Genomic DNA, 17,920 nt, shown 5'->3' with positions numbered 1-17,920 from the left:
TCTTTTTTTTAGAAGATAACTAAATGAGTTGAATACATGTATTTAAAAATCTTAAACATTCTCTAACTCTCCTTCAAAAATTAAATTCATTAGTTACTAAAGATATATATATATATATATATTTATATATTATAAAAAAGCAATAATGACAAAAAAAATCCTTTAAAACTAACAAGAAAAGAAATGGAAAATAAAGCAACATGAATTAACTTGTGGTAGTCTAGTAACAAGGTTTGTTTTCTTTTTAACTCTATTTACAATTATTTTAGGCTATCAACTAATAGTCTGTTTTTTAAAAAAAGTTATTACAGTCTTTTAACACAATATATTCTAAGGCCTTCATCAGGCACATGGTAAATCAGATTCTTAGCATTATACATCCATCCAAGAGGAAGGGGAATGTATCATTCCTCAAAAAAAATTTCACTTTTTAATGTGAATTTTTAAATTTTTAACCTGGGATTTAGAAAAGGGATGACTCCACTTTCTTAACCCACTCTGTGGACTAATATGTCATAGAGACAAAAACTATTGTATTAAGCAATAGGCAAAGCTGAGAAGACGAAGGAGACCAAATGTTCTCCCTTGTCAGATCTGATGTACCTTCAACATTCAATATCTTCAATTTTTTTATGTTGTTAGCCAATGCATGAAAAGGGGACCATTTAAATTTTGACCATCTCCCATGACAAGGACCATGATTCACGGGGTGCTAATTCATCACATAGCCTACCTGCATTAATGGGAGCAGCGCACTGCAGCCTCTCGAGAAGTGCAACCCTGTAAGTCTTAGTCAGAAATAAGTCCTACTGTGTGCAGTGGGACCTACTCCCAAAAGTAAGTGGTTAGGATTGCAGCCCAAGACCTGTTTCTCACTTTCCCAGGCATGGATCAGAACCTGCCAATTTTCATCTGTGCCCAGAATACATGTTCACAGATGATAGCATGGCTGGAATCCACAGTCTATATGACTGGCTTCCTGGCAGGATTTGTGAATCCAAAAGCCACTCTGCAGTTCATGGATCTGTTACGGAGCCAGAGACAGCCAGGACCAAAGGGTGGGTGGGTGGGATAGTAGCTCAGGATTTGCTATTCTCACATAAACGGGCTGCTCCATGCACACCACGTCCTGCTTTGAAGACTGAGTTTCAAAGCAGCTGGTGACACGGCAAAAAGCATTCTAGTGTTCGGGGCCAAAGTCTTCTAAAACCCCACTGTGTGTACTCAAAGCAGCTCTTTGGTTCCTGCCCAGTGAGCGTGACTTTCGCAGGCAAGATGCTTGTCCACTTACACACCTGCAGAGGCTGCATGGATGACAGCACTCTCACACGTGAAAATGCCACAAATCATGAGTCCTGTCAGTCACACTGGCCAGCATGAGATTTGGTGCACATGACATGGATGTCACACACTCCCAGCACAATTTTCTTATCGTAAACACAGCCACGGAGGAGGAGGCGATCTGTATCCAGGCTTTGACATGGGGGGGGAGGGCGCAAGGAGAAGGTCCAACCATTTCCCCTCCACACCTCAGGGGCTCCTGAAACAATCAGCACCCTCTGGAGCTACAATCAGCACAAGACCCTGCAAAATTTCCCTTATATGGCTAATCAAAAGTGTGTTTGTGTGTGGGGGGGTCGGGTCAATTTAAGTCGTGGAACTGCCACGAGGGGTGAAGGGTTAACCTCTCTCCTTTAGCACTCTGGCTGTGACTCAATGCTCCTGCTCTCCCACATGGCTGATGTTACAAGAAGGAAATTCCTGAAGTGGTGTAGCCAGAGGGCTGCAAAGCACTAAGTTTTGCAGGGAGCCTCACCGAAGTGGGCAAGGGGCTCCTCCCTTTCAGAGCCATTCCAGGTGGGGGACCAAAATGGAGGCTTTACTCTCCCCACCTGGAATGGCTCCGAAGGGGAGGGGCTCCTTGCATGCTGCGGTGAGGCTCCCTGCAAAATTTAGTGCTTTGCACCCCCTTCTAGCTATGCCACTGAATTCCACTGGTGTTCCAATCAGGAAAGTCCAACCTAAGGTGTCAGTTGGCTTTTTGCCGCTTTTTGTCAAGGACGCTATCGGCCAGCAATGGATGCAGTTTTATCTGCCTATCAGCCAGTCATGGTAATCAGCTACCAAAACACTCAAGCTTGCAGGGCAGACTGAGAGAGTATTTGGAAGTGTTCAGGAATGGAGTAGGGCATCCCCACTTGTGGGCGTGGGGATAAGGAACAATTTTATGTTAATGCCAAAAAAAAGATGCCCTCAAATTTGTAATAGCATAATAAATGCATAAAAACACAAGTTACACAGCGGATTATGAAAACTCACATCCCAATTCATAAAAACACTGTACTTCAAATATTTTTTATAAAGAGCAATCATTTTATGAATCCATAGTTGTTGTTTTTTAAATCCCTCTGTCATTTTTTTAATGTATTGTACGTTTAACAGTTTAGTAACAGTTTTTTTTTTTAAATTTTATCTCTTTTCGCAAAACAACTTTGCGGTTTTATTTCCTTAGAAATGATCTATCAGCTTTTTTTTTTTTTAATTTTCCCTCTGCAATGACCCGTTTTACTAAAAGTTTCAGCATTTCTTGCATATAGTTTGCATAAGGCTGAGAGGAAATGGACACACATACACCAAAAAAAGGAACAAAAAGGAGAGCAGGAAAGAGAATGGGATAAATAAAAAAAATTAAAGGTTTAAATTTGGGAAGCTTATAAAAACTTGCTAAAATCATACTAATTTTGAACAAACTTTACATACATCTCCGTAGTCAAATAAAAGATGGAATCTCTTGTGTTTGTGACATTATGTTTAGAGTCAGCGAGTAGCTCGGTGACTTTGTAAAAGAGAACGCACTTATTTAGGATTTTATAGTCTTCTCGACTAAGTTTTTCTTTCTTTTCTTGAATAGAGAAGTCATTGCACAACAAGCTTTCAATAGTGCTACCTTACAATGGCATATTTTATTCCCCCACCCCACCTCCCCGCTTGCCCCGATTGTACTGAAATTGGTGGCATTTCAGCGCTTCAAGGTCTCACTTTCCTCAAACTCACAAATAAATGCTGAACAATTTGCCAAGTATATTTTGAACAATCAAGGCTGTGGCACACAAAAAAATGAATCTACCCTGAACACCCATCACAGGACCTCCGTGCTAGAAATAATATTTGTTATGCGCGTGAAGAGTTTACATGCACTGTGTCCCAGGGATGCAGGAACCCTTGGGCCTGGTGCCCAGGATGTGTAAGCCAAGAGGCATGTTCTTCCCCCTCTCTGCCACTTAAAACGATGTCAGCAAAAATGGCTGCAACCCCCCTGATGTGCTCCTTGCAGTGTTTAAAAAATGTGACATAAATGCTCTGGAAAGAGTTTCAGTCTTACATTCTATAGACATCTGTGCAAGATTTTTTTTTTTTCCGGTTTGTTTTTGTTAAGTATCATTTGTTAAGTATCAGTCAAAGGAAACAGGAGAGGGTTACATCAAAGTGGCAAGATGATACCAAAACAAAAAATAAAAACACCCAATTTTTAGCACTGAAAAATAATGTTTAACCTCCTTTAAAAACCCACACTGTGAACACTAGCGTGTTTGTCCTTTCTGAATAAAGGAGATCAGGTATGTTCTCTGTTGAGGCACTGCCACAGGTTGTACAAAACCCATTGTCATTTTTTTTTTAAATATACAAATATTTTCACCCAGGAAGTACTCAAAATCCACATTTTGTTTTTCCACTAACAACGTTACAGGGTTGGGAAACAGAAAGTCAGTGACGAGGCAGCAGGTGTCCAGTTACGCACTGCTGATGTAGGCTTGCTCTTTTTGGAGACAGAATTAAAACTGCTAGAAATGTGCCAGAAGAGATCAGTATTGAAAGTGCTATCGGACGAGATGAATTAAGCAACTTTTCCTCTCTCCCTGCCTAGGCATCTAAAGAACTTGGGTGAGATCCAAGCAAAAGTTAGCTCATGCATGGGGTAGGGGAGCTGCAAAACTGCCTTCTGACATTCTGGTGTGTTGCTCCCTGAATTTGGTAGGGGTGTTTTCAGGGGGCATGGGGTGCTGTGACTTGGAGGAGGGAGGTTCAAAACTCCTGTGCATGAGCGAAGTTGCCATTTACGCCCATTTTGATCCTAGTCCCTGGAAAGTAGCACTAAAAGAACATTCATCCTCATGCAAAAGACTTAGCATATGCCTCCGTTTTGCTCCCCCTGCCTGGAATGGCTCTGAAGGGGAAGGGAAGGGGCACCTTGCATGATGCAGATTCCCTGCAAAACTTAGTGCTTTGCACCCCCTCTAGCTATGCCACTGAGCACTATACTTCCTAACACACTGGAATGTGCATTTTCCAGATAGTCTGTTTTCAGAGGGTTCAAATCTCAATGGTGATGATGACAGAACTTGTGGACCAATTGTGGACCCCAATTTGTGGACCGCGCCACAAACACACACAAACACACAGAGTTTCATTCTTTGGAATTAGCTTCTGGGACAAAAATAACCTTTTCAGCAAAACACAGGGAACTATACCTTAATGTTGGCGTTCTGAATTTACTCCCAAACAGTTCTTCAGTATGTTCTCCTTACTTTGACCATGGTCTTGCAGGCCAACTCAAAAGACACTGTGTTATAGAATTAATGAACTGGGCAAATTCTTCTCTATTTTTCCCCGCCTCCCCCCTTCCCCAGAGCAATGCTGTGCTTTACCAGTCAGAGAGTGCCAAAATATACAGCGGCCAAATGAAAATGCAGAAGACTAAATACACTTGTACTCTCTGTTACAAAGAATTTAAAAAAATAAAAAAAATAAAAAAAAGAATGACTCCCATCTCCTTGCTAAATCCCGTCCTCGTAGTTTTGAATGTAGATCAGAACTGGAATGCCACTCATCAGCCTGCTTTCCGAAGGTGTCCTGGATCGTGGAGGTCCAGGCACCTAAAACAGCAAAACCCTTGGAAGAAACCTCTGGGTGATTTATCAACCTCAATCCCATCCCTTCACTATGCTTTGTCTATTTGACCTCATGATTGCTCTCCAAAGACAAATCTCTTTAGGACGTGCAAGACCTAATGGACGGGGAAGGATGTTTTCCTGGTGCTACTTTCTGGGGTTAAACAGAGAGGATATGTGGCCAGGTCACTTTAATGGAAGGCTGATACTTTTTCCTGTTCTACTGCAGTAGAATTTGAAAATTATAGAGTTCTCCTCAATGGCAAGAAGACCTCATTTTGCAGTGCGCGGGTCCTACATGTTGCTGTGACGTTGCTTTTTTTTTTTTTTTTAAACTAGGTCAGTAAAATATAAAGAAAAATTGTGCACCATTTACAGCAAAAATGGCACTTGAATGCAGAAATCTCTTTGCCGTGCTCCTGATGCCTTCTGCCATTGGACTGAGAATCCCCTGGACCTCCAGAATTTTAAGGAAGTAGCCACATTCCTATCCCTCTTGGATCATTTAGCTTTCTAGCCCCTTTTTAGATTGGCAGCTGTCTCTTCCTATAACTTGCACCAAACATTTAGAGACTCCATTCTGAAGGCGGAGTCTTAAGTTTCAGATAGAGGCTTCGAAAAATGAGCCCAAATACATTTTTTTTTTACAAAATACAGCAAATATCTGAACATTCTTGTGTCTTGCTTTTTTTTTTTAAAGCACATCATTTCCTGTTTCCCACTATAACATTCTTAGCTTGTCATATTTAAAAAGAAAAAAAGAAAAAGAAAGAAGAAAAACCCATTAACAACCACAGTATATGAAAACAGAAGACATGATGAGAATGGGGAGGAAAAATGGCATGGAGTATACGCGAGAGGGATGTACACTTTTTTGATTTCTCTGAATGAATCAACAGACTAGGATGTAAACAAAACAGTTAAGATAACACTTTGAAAACAGACAAAACATTTATCCATCGACGATAGAATAGTAAACCAACAGTCCGCTGTGCAGGAGCACTTTAGTCTTGATGGTAGTCGAAAAATGCTTTTAAGTGTGTTAAAGGAAGGTGTTAGAAAAGTCTATTATTACAGTTCTCTACTTCTATGTCTTGTATAACAGAGTGTTGTTTGTTAATTGTTTCTATAGTGCTTTTAAAAAAATTATTATTTTTCTTTTTTTTGTTGTTGTTTTCTGTTTTTTTTTTGTTTTCTCGACATTCCCATGGATCAGTTTTTGGTTAATGTGTAGGCTGTGATAGGCTTACTGTAAGATGTTGAAGAGGAGGGGGAAGATGGACGTTATACATATACAAAGAACCCAGCTGTAGTTTCCCCACCAAGAGAGAAAGAGAGAGAAGTCCAGGTACTCCGTGATTTCAGGTTTCAGGATTTCAACATGGTTTGCTGGGAGAAGGGAAAAGGGACACAGTGACTGAATGGGAACTTGTAAAGGAACACAGAACACACCAGAAGGGAGCCCAGTTCATTCAGACTCCAGGACCATCACATCTAGCACCTGGGGTCCAATAGTGACCAACCAGGTGCCTCTAGGAAGTCTGGAGCATGAAGGAAATAGCCCTCTTTTTCCCCTGCAACTGATGCTCAGGGGCACATGGTCTGTGGGATGGTTAAGAGTGATGGGAAGAGCTATCTTTGTGCACTCATCAGGGTTATCTGCATCTCAGAAGAGGTTTTCCCAACCCACTTGGAAAGCAGCCCAGGTGCAGAATGTTAAGAAAAATCTTCCTGAACAAGACCCAGAGTTCATCTCTAATGTCCTCCTTCCCACAGTGGTCATCCTAGATCTCTCCAGGAAGCCCAGAAGCTGGGCATAACGGTAATAGCTGCGCTCTCTTGCTGTCAGCCCCAAGCACCTGGGGGCACGTTGCCTCTGATCATGGTGATTCCAGTTAGCTCTCATGCCTATGAACCATTGATAGACCACCATCGTTCATTTACCTCCTGTTGTAGAAAAGGCATTCCACCCACCAGTGTGTGAGAGATGAGAGAACGCCTCTTTTAAGATAATGTGATTAATGGAGGACAACCCAATTATTTTACTAGCTGTGGCTAGTATGCTACACACGTGTAACTAAACTCTGTGCGTTAGACTGTGAGCCCCTTCAGGAGATGGGACCATTTATTTATGCTCCACAAGCTGCTTTGCGGGGAGCTTCTTTTTTTGTTGAAAAGTGATACACAAAGGTTTGAAGCAATAAACTGCGACCTGATTAATTGGGGGGACGGACGGCGCTGGGTTTTAGCCATTCAAAATATTTTTAGAAATTGATTAAATTCAACCAAATAAGCAAATTCCCACTGAGATTGAGTTCCCAACTGAATGGAGGCCTCCGAAGTCAGGTATTGGATTACAATGATTCTCAAGAGATCCAGTCAAGAGACAACCCCAAATGTGTGATTTTGTAGGTTGCAAATGTTTAGGGCCTGTTCCTTGACTGCCCCCATCCAACCCCAAACCCTGTAAATTCAGCAGGAGGGCAGCTGTCAGTCAATCCAAAGGGCAAAGGCTTTTGGGGGTGGGGGGCAAGGCTGCTGTGGTCCACAGCATGCTGGAGCCACACCATGCAATTCTTCTCAACCTGCCAATCGGTTCATGGTTTGTTGCAAGAGTTTCTGGTGCAAAATCTCAGTGTGTCATGGCTTAAAGGGACTCACCATTCTGTGGTTTGCTTCTACATTTGTGAAACAAACATGCTGCTGTTCAGTTCATCTACTGATAACTGGGATATCTGCAGTGAAACACGGAGGGGGGAAAAAAGATTCCACGTTAGAATATTTCCTGGACACTTTGTTTCGTCTGTTCATTTCAAGGCCAGTCAAGGGCTACACTCGAGTCAAAGAGAACCATTGGCTTGCTTGGTTGACCACTGCAAGTCCTGCAGCTCGGGGTGACTTAAGAATCAAATGAGGGGAAAATTGCTTGCTCCTCAGAACCAGGAAGTGAATGGAGATGCCGCGAAACACATCACACAGTGACATCACCGCCATTCACTTCCTGGTTCTGATGCCTAAGGTAAGACTCCAGATAGCAGTAAGAGGGTCAGGGAGGGCATGAGGGCTTTCTGCAGCGCATGGTTTTCAGGCACTGAAGCTCTGACCGCTGTGCTGAGTCTCCTACTGCTTTCTGGAGGCCCATGCTATGGTTTCACTGCTGGCTGGCAGCAAGTGGCCTGCGAAACCCTCACAACTCCTCAGGGTGTCACAACACATGGACTGGAAGCCGCTGCCATAGGCTGAGAATACAGCACCCCAAATGACTGGGATGAGAATGACTGGTTTGCTTGCAGGCGCCTGAAAGATTAAATACAACAACTGAGCAGAGCCTACTCAGTGCTTTTCCATCAATGGCACTGGAGCCACTAGTGGGACTTCACAATGGGGAAAGGGGTACTTGGCCCTCTGCCATGGTGACCACAGGCCTGACATCACGAGAAGTGAAGGTGGCCATGCCAATGGGCAAGGTGCAACTGGGCAGCTTCAAAAGAGGTAAGCTTTGCGGAAACAAGGGGACAGAGCAATGCTCAAATCGCGGCACCAACAAAAGGCAACTGTGCCTGCAAACCTGTCCTGGTCAAAGCAATGCTCTGTCTTAAATGGTGCAGCCAAAACCTTAGCATAGCAATGCCAGTCATGCCTAAAATTCAACTCCTGCCCTGTGGGCTGGTCCAAAACCTCTTGAGACAGCCTGCTAAACGCTACCCCCTTCCCTACGCCAGCCTCTGTGCCTCGCACTCTCCAATGCTCAGCACTCTCTTCCTCGCCACACTTCCCCTTCCTCTTCCAATCCAGGGAGTGGGAGGCGGAGTAAAAGCAGTGGAGGCATGTAGGCAGGGACAGAGACGGACGCACTCCTCACCGACCTGCCGCCTGAGGCAACCACCTCAGTTGGCCACATGATGAGCCGGTCCTGCCTGCCTGGAAAAGTAGCTGTTGTGTCATCTCTGTAGCTGTGTGCTCTACTGGCACCCTGCACACCTGCTTTTCCCTTGTATGCCGTTCAAAATCACAATTTAGATGCTGCGCTAAGTCAGCCATTTTCAACCACTGTGCCATGGCACACTGTAGGTGTGCCGCGGGAGTTTGAGGGAGGGTCATTTATTAATAGGGCCACTGGGGGATGTGAACCTCCCGCCAACAGCATGGTGTGCCTTGTCAATTGTAAAAAAAAAAAAAACTGATGGTGTGCCTTGGCAATTTTAGTACCTTGTCAGTGTGCCATGAGACAAAAAATGGTTAAAAACCACTGCACTAAGTATACAACCACTGGGATTGTTACCAAAAACAGTGCACTGCACTGAAGGTCACTCCTGGCTCATTTAACTTTTCCAGTTGACTCATCCAATTGCAATTCCTCAAAAATGGGCCGGCACTCTTGGAAACAGGAGGCTTTTCGAAGATGGCAGTTGTACTTCCAAAACAGAATGACAGCCAGCAACATCTGGCCTGGAATTACATTATCTGGACTGGAAGAAGCTTGGAGGAAATCTACTATTGACACAACAGATATTAATTGTTGGGACAGGTGAATGGCTTTTGGAAAGCCATTCCCATTTGATTCCAAGCTGTTTTCCTGCCCTTTCCTCCCCTTTCTTTTTTTAAAGGTAAATGTCCTTTTCTGCTTTCCACTGAGGACAGAGAGAACCAAAATGTCGCAGGGAAGGACGCTTGATGTGATATTTCTGTCACATAAACAGAAAGCAGAAGTGACATCAAATGCATCGTTCAGAATTAAAACAGAAACAAAAATCACCCCCACACATATCGCAATACTGAGATGCCTGTTCTGCAGCCTGGCTTGAAGAAGCTGGCAGAAAACGCCCATTTTTCAGTTTAAAGGTCACTAAACTTTGACCTTTAGTACATCTGAGTCTTCATCCACCACATCTCCAACTCCCAGAACCACCAAAAAAGGGGGGAACGGAACACAAGAGCACCACAGTCCCATCACCAGTCTCAAAACACGTACACATTGTACTTCTCCATGGGTTCAATGACTTGCAGGAGACCCTCACTGATAGTTAACGTACAGCGGGGTGGAGGGGAGGAAGCACTCAGGGCTGGAACACATGCTACGCTTTGCCCCGGGATGCTGCCCAAAACACGCACCCTGGAAGACGTGACCCCTGCAAACCACTGATCACGGTCTGCACATTGGTGTGCTGCCATTCATCTTCGGAGGGATCTGTGGCTATTAGGAACAAGCCAAAAGTGTGTGCTTGTGTGCATGTGTGTATTTCATAGCACGATAATGGCAACCCCCTTAGAAATAAGATTATAATGTCCATAGAAGTAATTCTGTGATGCGCAGCCAGAGAGGTACGTGGTTTGGGGAGACACCCTGGTGGCCGAAGCAACCTGTGTTCCAGCCCCAAATGCCCTGTGGCAGAAGATGCTCAGCCCCCACGTGGGACACGATCCTGTACAGCCCCGGCACATCTAAACCCGGCAAAATAAAGCTATTGAAAGGGCCAAACCTGATTGGCTGTAGCAGTTGCAGCGAAAGGAACGCTGGAGGCTGGTGTTGTCGCTGCAGACACAGTGGTGGGTGTAGCACCGTGCATCATGGGAACTTTGCGGTAGGGAGCCATGGAAGCGATATAACGGGAGGGTGGAGCATTTTTTTTTATGCAACCATGGCAACAGGTGGTGGGGGCGTGGCAGGAATCACAGCAACAAGCCATGTGACGTCATGGAAGGATACACCGGGGCACAGCATGCAATCACAGTGCAAAGCAAAACGGCATCGAGGGAGGGAAAGAAAAAAAAAAAGAGAAAAAGGGGAAAAGGCCAATTACAATTATAATTGAGGAAAAAAACAAATAAAACATTCCCAACACTTAAGTCACATTTATAAGCAGAACAATGATGTACCAGACTCTGGGGGGGGCCAAGTCTCCAAAGGCGGGTGGGAAGGGAGCCAGTGGTCCCTCCACAGGCGTGGCTGGTTAAAGGCCACAAGCAATGCTCAGCCTTACGGTTGCTCGCGGCTGCACATGGCTCCCACCCTGCTTTGAAAGACTTGCTGCCCCCCTCGTTATGAATCCAGAGCACATGGCGCACTTCCAAGGAAGAATCTGGACAAGATGCTGTCTGTGACACGTGACCTTCCCAACGGGGCGTCATGGCTGGGAGTGGCAACATCCCCTTCCGTTGTGTTCTTTCGAGCTGCACTGCAGCAGGCAGGTTCTGTGACAAAGACACTGTTGGGACAAGACCACCACTTCTGTCCACCCAGCTCCTTTAACAGGGTCCAATCCCATTTCTCCCAAGAGCAGAGGGGCAAAGAGAGAGAGAGCACTGTTGAGAGCCAATCAACACAGCCCCCCCCCCAAAAAAACCCAGAATACCGGGGGGGGGGAGGGGAGATAAACCACCAGCAACTTTAGACCCTGCTGGACTGACAAGCTCTTCATTTTTCAAGAATGTGGTCATGCAAAAAGGAGCATTAAACAAGTCCTGAGGACCGCTTAATGTTGAGAGCAGCCGAAGGAAGGAAGCCGTTTGGATTCTTCATTATTCCCTGCGGGCTTTGTGAGTCTGAGAATGCCAAAGACCAAGTGGAAGCTCAGGCTCCGATCCGATTTACAGATATGCCTCGAATTCCCACAACCCAAGTGATGGGGCAGTAGCATCTCTAGGGGGTGAAGGCCGCAACAAGTGATGCACTCGGGGAGCATGTGGCACCACTAATGGCCCAAATGGTGAAAACCTTGGTGTTTTCAAATAATGCCCTCATGTTATGTATCATTTGATGTGTAATTTGATGCAGAATGCAACGAAATAAACCGTGACAAAATATCTGTATTCTATCAAAGGTTATAGTCAAATAACCAGAAAAGGAAAACACAACTGCCTTACGTTGCCAAAAGTGGATTGCCTTAACTCATAACTGATCGATGAGGCTGATTGTTCTACGAGTCAATGAGATGGTGTTATGACAGAGTATGTTGGGTCTGTGACCATAACTAAAGAATGATGATGATGGTTATGACACAGCAGGGAACCAATCAAGTGTTAATATGAGTCATTTCCATGTATCAAGCTCATACTAGAACTCTGAGTCAGTTGTGTGAGTGTTATCAAATCGGTCGCTGTTTTTTTTGTAGGTTACCGATTTGTTGGGCGACCTGCACTGTTCTATATTAAAATAAAATAAATAAATAAATGGGGGTGACACCAGCCTTAGGGATGCCACTGCACTTAGGCTGTGCGTATGATATTTGTCATTCATTCTGTATTGTTTGGAACGGAAGGAGGCCCATCCTGTGGATGACGCAATGAAGACCTGCAAACCCTACTGGCGCTTCTGTGACAGGGGCAGGTTAAACACCATGTTCTTGGAGTGCATTTTGGATATAAGAGATCTAAATGTATGGCTGTTAGCCTCACGTATAGCCTCATGCCCAGCAGACAAGCCTCCAGACTTACAAATGCAACCCTAGGTTGCTGGGTCTGGAACCCAGTCACCTGCCAACCTGCCACTGACTCTCCTTGCAAACATGGCTGATTGAGCACTGCAGCGCAAGGGCAGTGCCCAAATTGCAGTAACTATCAGGTGATCTACACAGGACAATCCTGGCTCACTGAGGCCTGTAAAGCCTGGAATTCTCAGTCTCCACTGGGTGGGTCGCGAGTCAATTTCAGGTGTGTCCCTATTCATTTCAACATCTATTTTATTTTTACTATATTAGCCTTTATACTAATACTACCATGGTATGTGACTGCATTTGGGGAAATGTTATAGATCTCCACTTTAAACAGGCTACTATGCATAAGCTTTTAACAATGATAGTCAATGGGGCTTACTCCCAGGTAAGTGTGGACAGGACTGCAGCCTTTGGGATGTTTCGGGAATTTTTTTTAAATGGATTAGCAACTGCTTGGGAAGGTTAGGGGTGGTTCCTTATTTTAAATAAATTTTAAAACTTATTGCAATTTACTTACCTAATCTGATTTGATTTTGTCTTATGCAGGGATGTTAAAAAATTTTGGGCTTGATGATGTCACTGCCGGCCATGACATCACTTCCAGGTTAATGTCATCACTTCTGGTGGGGCCTGACAGATTGTCATTTTAAAAAATCGGGTCCCAGTGCTAAAACCTTTGAGAGCCACTGCCTTAGTTCAGTTGTACGAGGACAAAAATCGTAGGACAAAAATCCACAGTTTTTCTCTGATAAAAGAAGCTCTGGCCAAGAGTCCAACAGGTTTTTGTCCTGGTGGTCTGACTGCCAACCCACTCCAACTCCTCTTCTCACTTCCTACGTCAGCCAAGATGACTAACACTGGCCATGAATGCATGCACAGCACCACAACGAATTCTTCTCCCGCCCCAGGAGAGGATAGCGAGAACGTGACAACAGAGGAGGTCAAATTGTTATCTTTTGTCACAGAACCAGCACAGACACTGGGAAATTCATCCCTATCAGGTTGGCTTCTGAGTAGGGCTGTGCCAATAGCCTCCAATTTCAATTTTTGGGCCCAAAATAGTATTTTCAGAGGGCAGAGATTTTTTCCTGTAAAATTATGGGAACATTCACCTTTGAAGAATATGGTTTGTTACATTTGTTTGTTTTTACCCTAACTGCTGCTTGCCTGGAAACACTTTTCCCCTTCTAGGCACTGTCTTTGTACCAATTAGTCATCTGGGTGATCTCAGGCAAAACAGCGATCATGTAGCGAAAGGGTTGGCACCATGACATGGCTACATGATGATGTCAGCAACATTTCCTTGGACCAGTCTCATAGGTGATCCCAGCCAATCAGGGATCACAGGGCAAACAAGATGGCATTATGATGCTACATAACCAATTAATTTTGGCAAAAACAGTCCTTTAGCTCAGGGGTGTCAAACTCGTTTCACACCAAGGGCCGAACAGCATTCGTGGTGCCTGCTGAGGGCCAGAAGTGATGTCATTAGGCAGGAAATGATGTCATTAAACACGCCATAACCAAAAATAAGCACTTTTTCTCACTTAGGAGCTCATTAGCTGCAGAGGACAGAAGAGAAAATACACAAATCTTGATCGTATTTCAAGATATGGGAGAGCCCAATTTTCATGTGGGCTGCCTTTATAGCAGTAATACCTCAGCGCTACTCAGCAGCCGAGAGCCTGAGGGCCAGATAAAAAGCTTCCGTGGGCCAGATCCGGCCCCTGGGCCTTATGTTTGACACCCCTGCTTTAGCTGAAGGTGAACAAAACCAACTGAGAGAGATGGCAAGGAAAGGCAATGTAAATGAACAGGCAAAAGTTTTTGCAGGCACTGCCAAAAGGTCACTGAAGGAGAGAGGTGCGTTTAAAACACTTCCACTGGCTCAGGCCTACTTTTTTAGTCATCGAATTCGCCGCGCTGCACAGACAAGAAAAGGGATATGGCCACCTCAGCCATTAAGACGACAGCGGATAGTTTGCCACAGCACATCACGACACATCGCAACGCGCCACACGCCATCCTCCCCTCCACCTCCACGCGCGACACAGAGGAATGCACCCCCACATTCAGGTGAGGAGAAGTTGAAGTTTTTGGAGAGAAACCTACCAACGCTTGCTGTGGGCGTCATGCACAGAACAGACCCTGAGCACCATGCAGTGAAGCGTGGAAAGATGAACAGAAGGGACATCTCATTAGTGAAGCAGTTAAGGCGTTAAAGAGAGAACTCTTGGTTAAGAGAAAAGGAAAAAAGGAGGTTATTGTCAGTCACCACTGTGGCAACATCCATCACTGAGCCACATGCAAATGTCAGACTTGGGACCATCCAATCAGACTTTAGACTTCGGCTTTAAGATCATGGAAAAGTAGAGTCATTCTTGGATTCTTGGCAGCAAGTTTCATTTGGATGCCGTTTGAACACGAACACACACACACACAGAGCTTGGGACACGTCATATGATGGGAATTTTCTGGGGTGAGTTCAGGCTTGCAAACTCTTGCCACAGTCCGAAGCTTGGCAGGGCTGTGCCACATGGAGCACTGCGCCAACAGAAGCAGCTTCCCCGTCTGACTCCACATGAGGGAATGCTGCAGGCCTGTGCAACTATTCCCTGGAGCCAGTGGAGAAAGCTCTGCTCGTGCAACACTCTGAATGCGAACGTGGAACTGTGCACGTGAGCAAGAGCCACCAGTTCACTGCAAACCGGCAAGGACCTGCCCCCTGGCTTCAAGGCCACATCCTACAGCAGAACAAAACATGTCACTTGACAAGGAGCTACCACCAAAAATGGACAAACACTCCCCCACCTGTGACCTTTTGGCACGCTGTTATGACACCATCACATACTGTGTCTCGCCACATCCCTGGGCTTTATCACTGGCTGACCCTGGCAGGGGCATGACAAACGCACGGTGCAATGATGTCACAAGGCAGGTAGCACTCACTGGGCTCAGGGTGGGGAGGAAGTCGTGCTAAGTGGCCCTCTCTGACCCGAAAGGCTGCAGAACTGAGATAGGACTTTTAATTATAGCCCTCCTCGATGCAAAAGCTCATCCCGTTTAGCCTCGCTGCACCTAAACTGGTTGGCTCCTTAAAGGGGCAACAGGGCTCTTCTCTCCTTAATAACTGTGCAGGTGCATCATCAATCTTTTCAAATCACACACACACCTGGGTTATGGGACCCCCCCTTAATTTTTTGCTCCCTATGGTGGGGAGGCTTTGGTGCTTCCAAAGAAGCTGGCAAAGATCAGAAAGCTGCAGTAGCTGGGACAGACAGAAGAACACCTGCCCTGGCTGAAATAAGAGCTTTACACAGCCGTCAAGGTCTTGCCTTCTTGTGCACCTGTGTGTCCTCAGGGTGGCCCAGCGAGCTGGGCAGAAACCTTCCTATTGTACAGAAATAAGGAATCTGGGCCTAGCAGATCCCAAGGAAGCCAGGGGGTCATTCTGTGTGGAAACATGGGCAGTTGGCAGCCAGGAAGATCTAGAATAGGTGGCAAAGCGGGCAAGATTTCAGCTGGGTCCTATGCAGGCACATGGCTAACTGCCAAAGAATCCAGGAACCAGTTTGTGATGAGTTTAGCAGAAACACCAAGTTTGGGGGGGGGGGGGGAGAGAAAAGGCAAGAATCAGAGACAGACGAGCATTTCCGCATCTGAGTTCTTAAAATTGCTACGGAGAAGGAAATGGAGGCAGCTCAACGCTTTGGCTTGTAATAGCTGTAGGGACAAAACAGCAAAGGAACAGCACTCCCTGACCTAGAAGGAACAAGAGCCAAAGATGACCAAAGAGGTTGGTTTGGCCAATTTCTCATAGGAAGTGCATCACTGCGTTGCAGGCATGAGAGAACGACTCCATGCTTCTTTTGGGGGGACTTCCTGAATCTCCAGGAATGCAAGAGCCTCAACAACCAGTAGGCAGGACAGGGGGTGAAGCAGCTATCTGGGAACTTCTCCAATCTCATTTCCACTGCAAGAAACATAGCACAAACTGTGCTCCCGGTTCCTATTACGTTTTGGTTTTTTAGCCAAGGCTCATGCAGTGAGATGTCCTCTATCCTGAACCTTCCAAGGGAGGTCCTGCTCCTCTCGATCCAAACTAGACTGGGGCTAGAGAGCTATCCTGGATCCTCGGTCTCCCAAGGTGCCCAGCAGTCTCTGTCAGGGGCGTATGTGAATGCTTGACTGTCCCCTTCAGACCACCTCACCCCAGGGCGCACCTGGCTCTATGTACCGCCTGCACAGACCAGCAACCTGAAGGCTGCGCTGGTGCAGTGGCGGGGGGGGGGGAGAAGAGTTTCGCCAGCACAATTCCATCCAAAAAAGCAAGTGGCTCCGCAAAGAGCAAGCACCAGGCTGCGGAATGAGAGAATGAAAACCAAACAGCGCAAACCTTTCTTGCATTGCTGCACATCTCTCATGGGGGGGGGGGTCATTTTCACAGGCTGAAGTGTGAAAGGGAGGAGCCCAAGACAACATACCTGTTGGGATAAATGTCGGCTGTTGCAACTGCATGTTTGCGAGCGCCTGTTGGTAGTGGAAAACACTAGGGTTAAAGACTGTGGTGGCACCGTTGTTTTTTTCAAGTGCTGGTCTCTTTGGTAGAGGTTGAAGGGCACCAGGTGGCAGGGCCTGCAGTGTGGAAGGGGGGGTCACCAAAGGCGGTGGGGTGAGGGGGGAAAGAAAAAAAAGAGAAAAAAAAGACCCATGTAAGGACAATATTATAACACTGCAAAGGAAGCACTAAACTTGGCTGGCAGTCTGCAAATCTGCCAATCACCTGCAACTGTGCGGGATCCAAAATGGGGATGGGGTGGACTGAGTCATTGTGGCCCCGGAAGAGGTTACCATAAGAGGCAACTTCACAGGAGAAGCAGTTAGTGGACAGGGAGAGAGTGAAATTTTGTGGGACAGCCCATGCTACGCATTTAAACCACGTTTTAAGGAAGCTTAACTGTAGTGGCTCCAGTCATGGGGAAAAAATGAATGGAAGGATTCTCCCTCCCCCAACCCTCAAAGACCCTCCCTGATAAATTCCCAGGCTCCTTTGAGAAAAGCCCCAACAGTTAAGCCACTTCTGAATCAGTTTGCATGTGTAGCTCACATGACCAAAAGGAGAAGCATCTCAGTTCATCTGATCCCAAAAGGAAAGAGGAGTAATTGAAATTTTAGAAAAGTAATAATCAGGAATAATTTTAACTTGATCAGGGGGAGAATCGGAAGGCAGTTGCAGGCAACAAGCACTTAAAAACAACAACAATAAAGATTATCAGCTAAGAAAAGAAGACAGGAAGTGGAGACAGCTATTTAAAATGAGAAGTTCAGCATTAACCACTCAAAAGACGATGATGAGCACTAGCTCTGGCTAACTTTACATGTGGAAGTCCCTGTCCACTTGCACGTAACTCTTAAACTGATGAGCTCCAGCCCTTGCAAGGAAGCTACTGAGAGAAGAAGACACTGCTCGGGTGAGGAGGGCCAGTTACTCTCCCCCTGCTAAATTAAAGAGAAGCACCCACTTGAAAAGTGCCTCTT

The 17,920-nt window shown here is 45.6% G+C and overlaps 1 protein-coding gene across 4 annotated transcripts in view; it reads right to left on the bottom strand.

Moving 5' to 3' along the window:
* Positions 1-1,941: 1,941 nt before the first annotated feature.
* MBNL3 (muscleblind like splicing regulator 3) overlaps positions 1,942-17,920 on the bottom strand; it is a 106,209-nt gene continuing 90,230 nt past the window's right edge. For 3 of the 4 annotated variants that reach the window (XM_066639860.1, XM_066639862.1, XM_066639861.1), the window contains exons 6-9: positions 16,867-17,017; positions 10,430-10,524; positions 7,611-7,684; positions 1,942-6,338 (exon numbers count right to left, since the gene is read on the bottom strand). In XM_066639860.1, the coding sequence (XP_066495957.1) occupies positions 7,628-7,684; positions 10,430-10,524; positions 16,867-17,017 (303 nt within the window). In that variant the 3' untranslated portion in view covers positions 1,942-6,338; positions 7,611-7,627. The remainder of the gene's footprint in view (positions 6,339-7,610; positions 7,685-10,429; positions 10,525-16,866; positions 17,018-17,920) is intronic. The other variant, XR_010794999.1, reaches the window with a different exon arrangement.

Source organism: Tiliqua scincoides, chromosome 12 (genome assembly GCF_035046505.1).
Source record: "Tiliqua scincoides isolate rTilSci1 chromosome 12, rTilSci1.hap2, whole genome shotgun sequence".
Lineage (NCBI taxonomy): Eukaryota > Metazoa > Chordata > Lepidosauria > Squamata > Scincidae > Tiliqua > Tiliqua scincoides.
The sequence above is the reverse complement of the archived record's forward strand: the minus strand, read 5'-3'. Positions and strand labels throughout refer to the sequence as shown.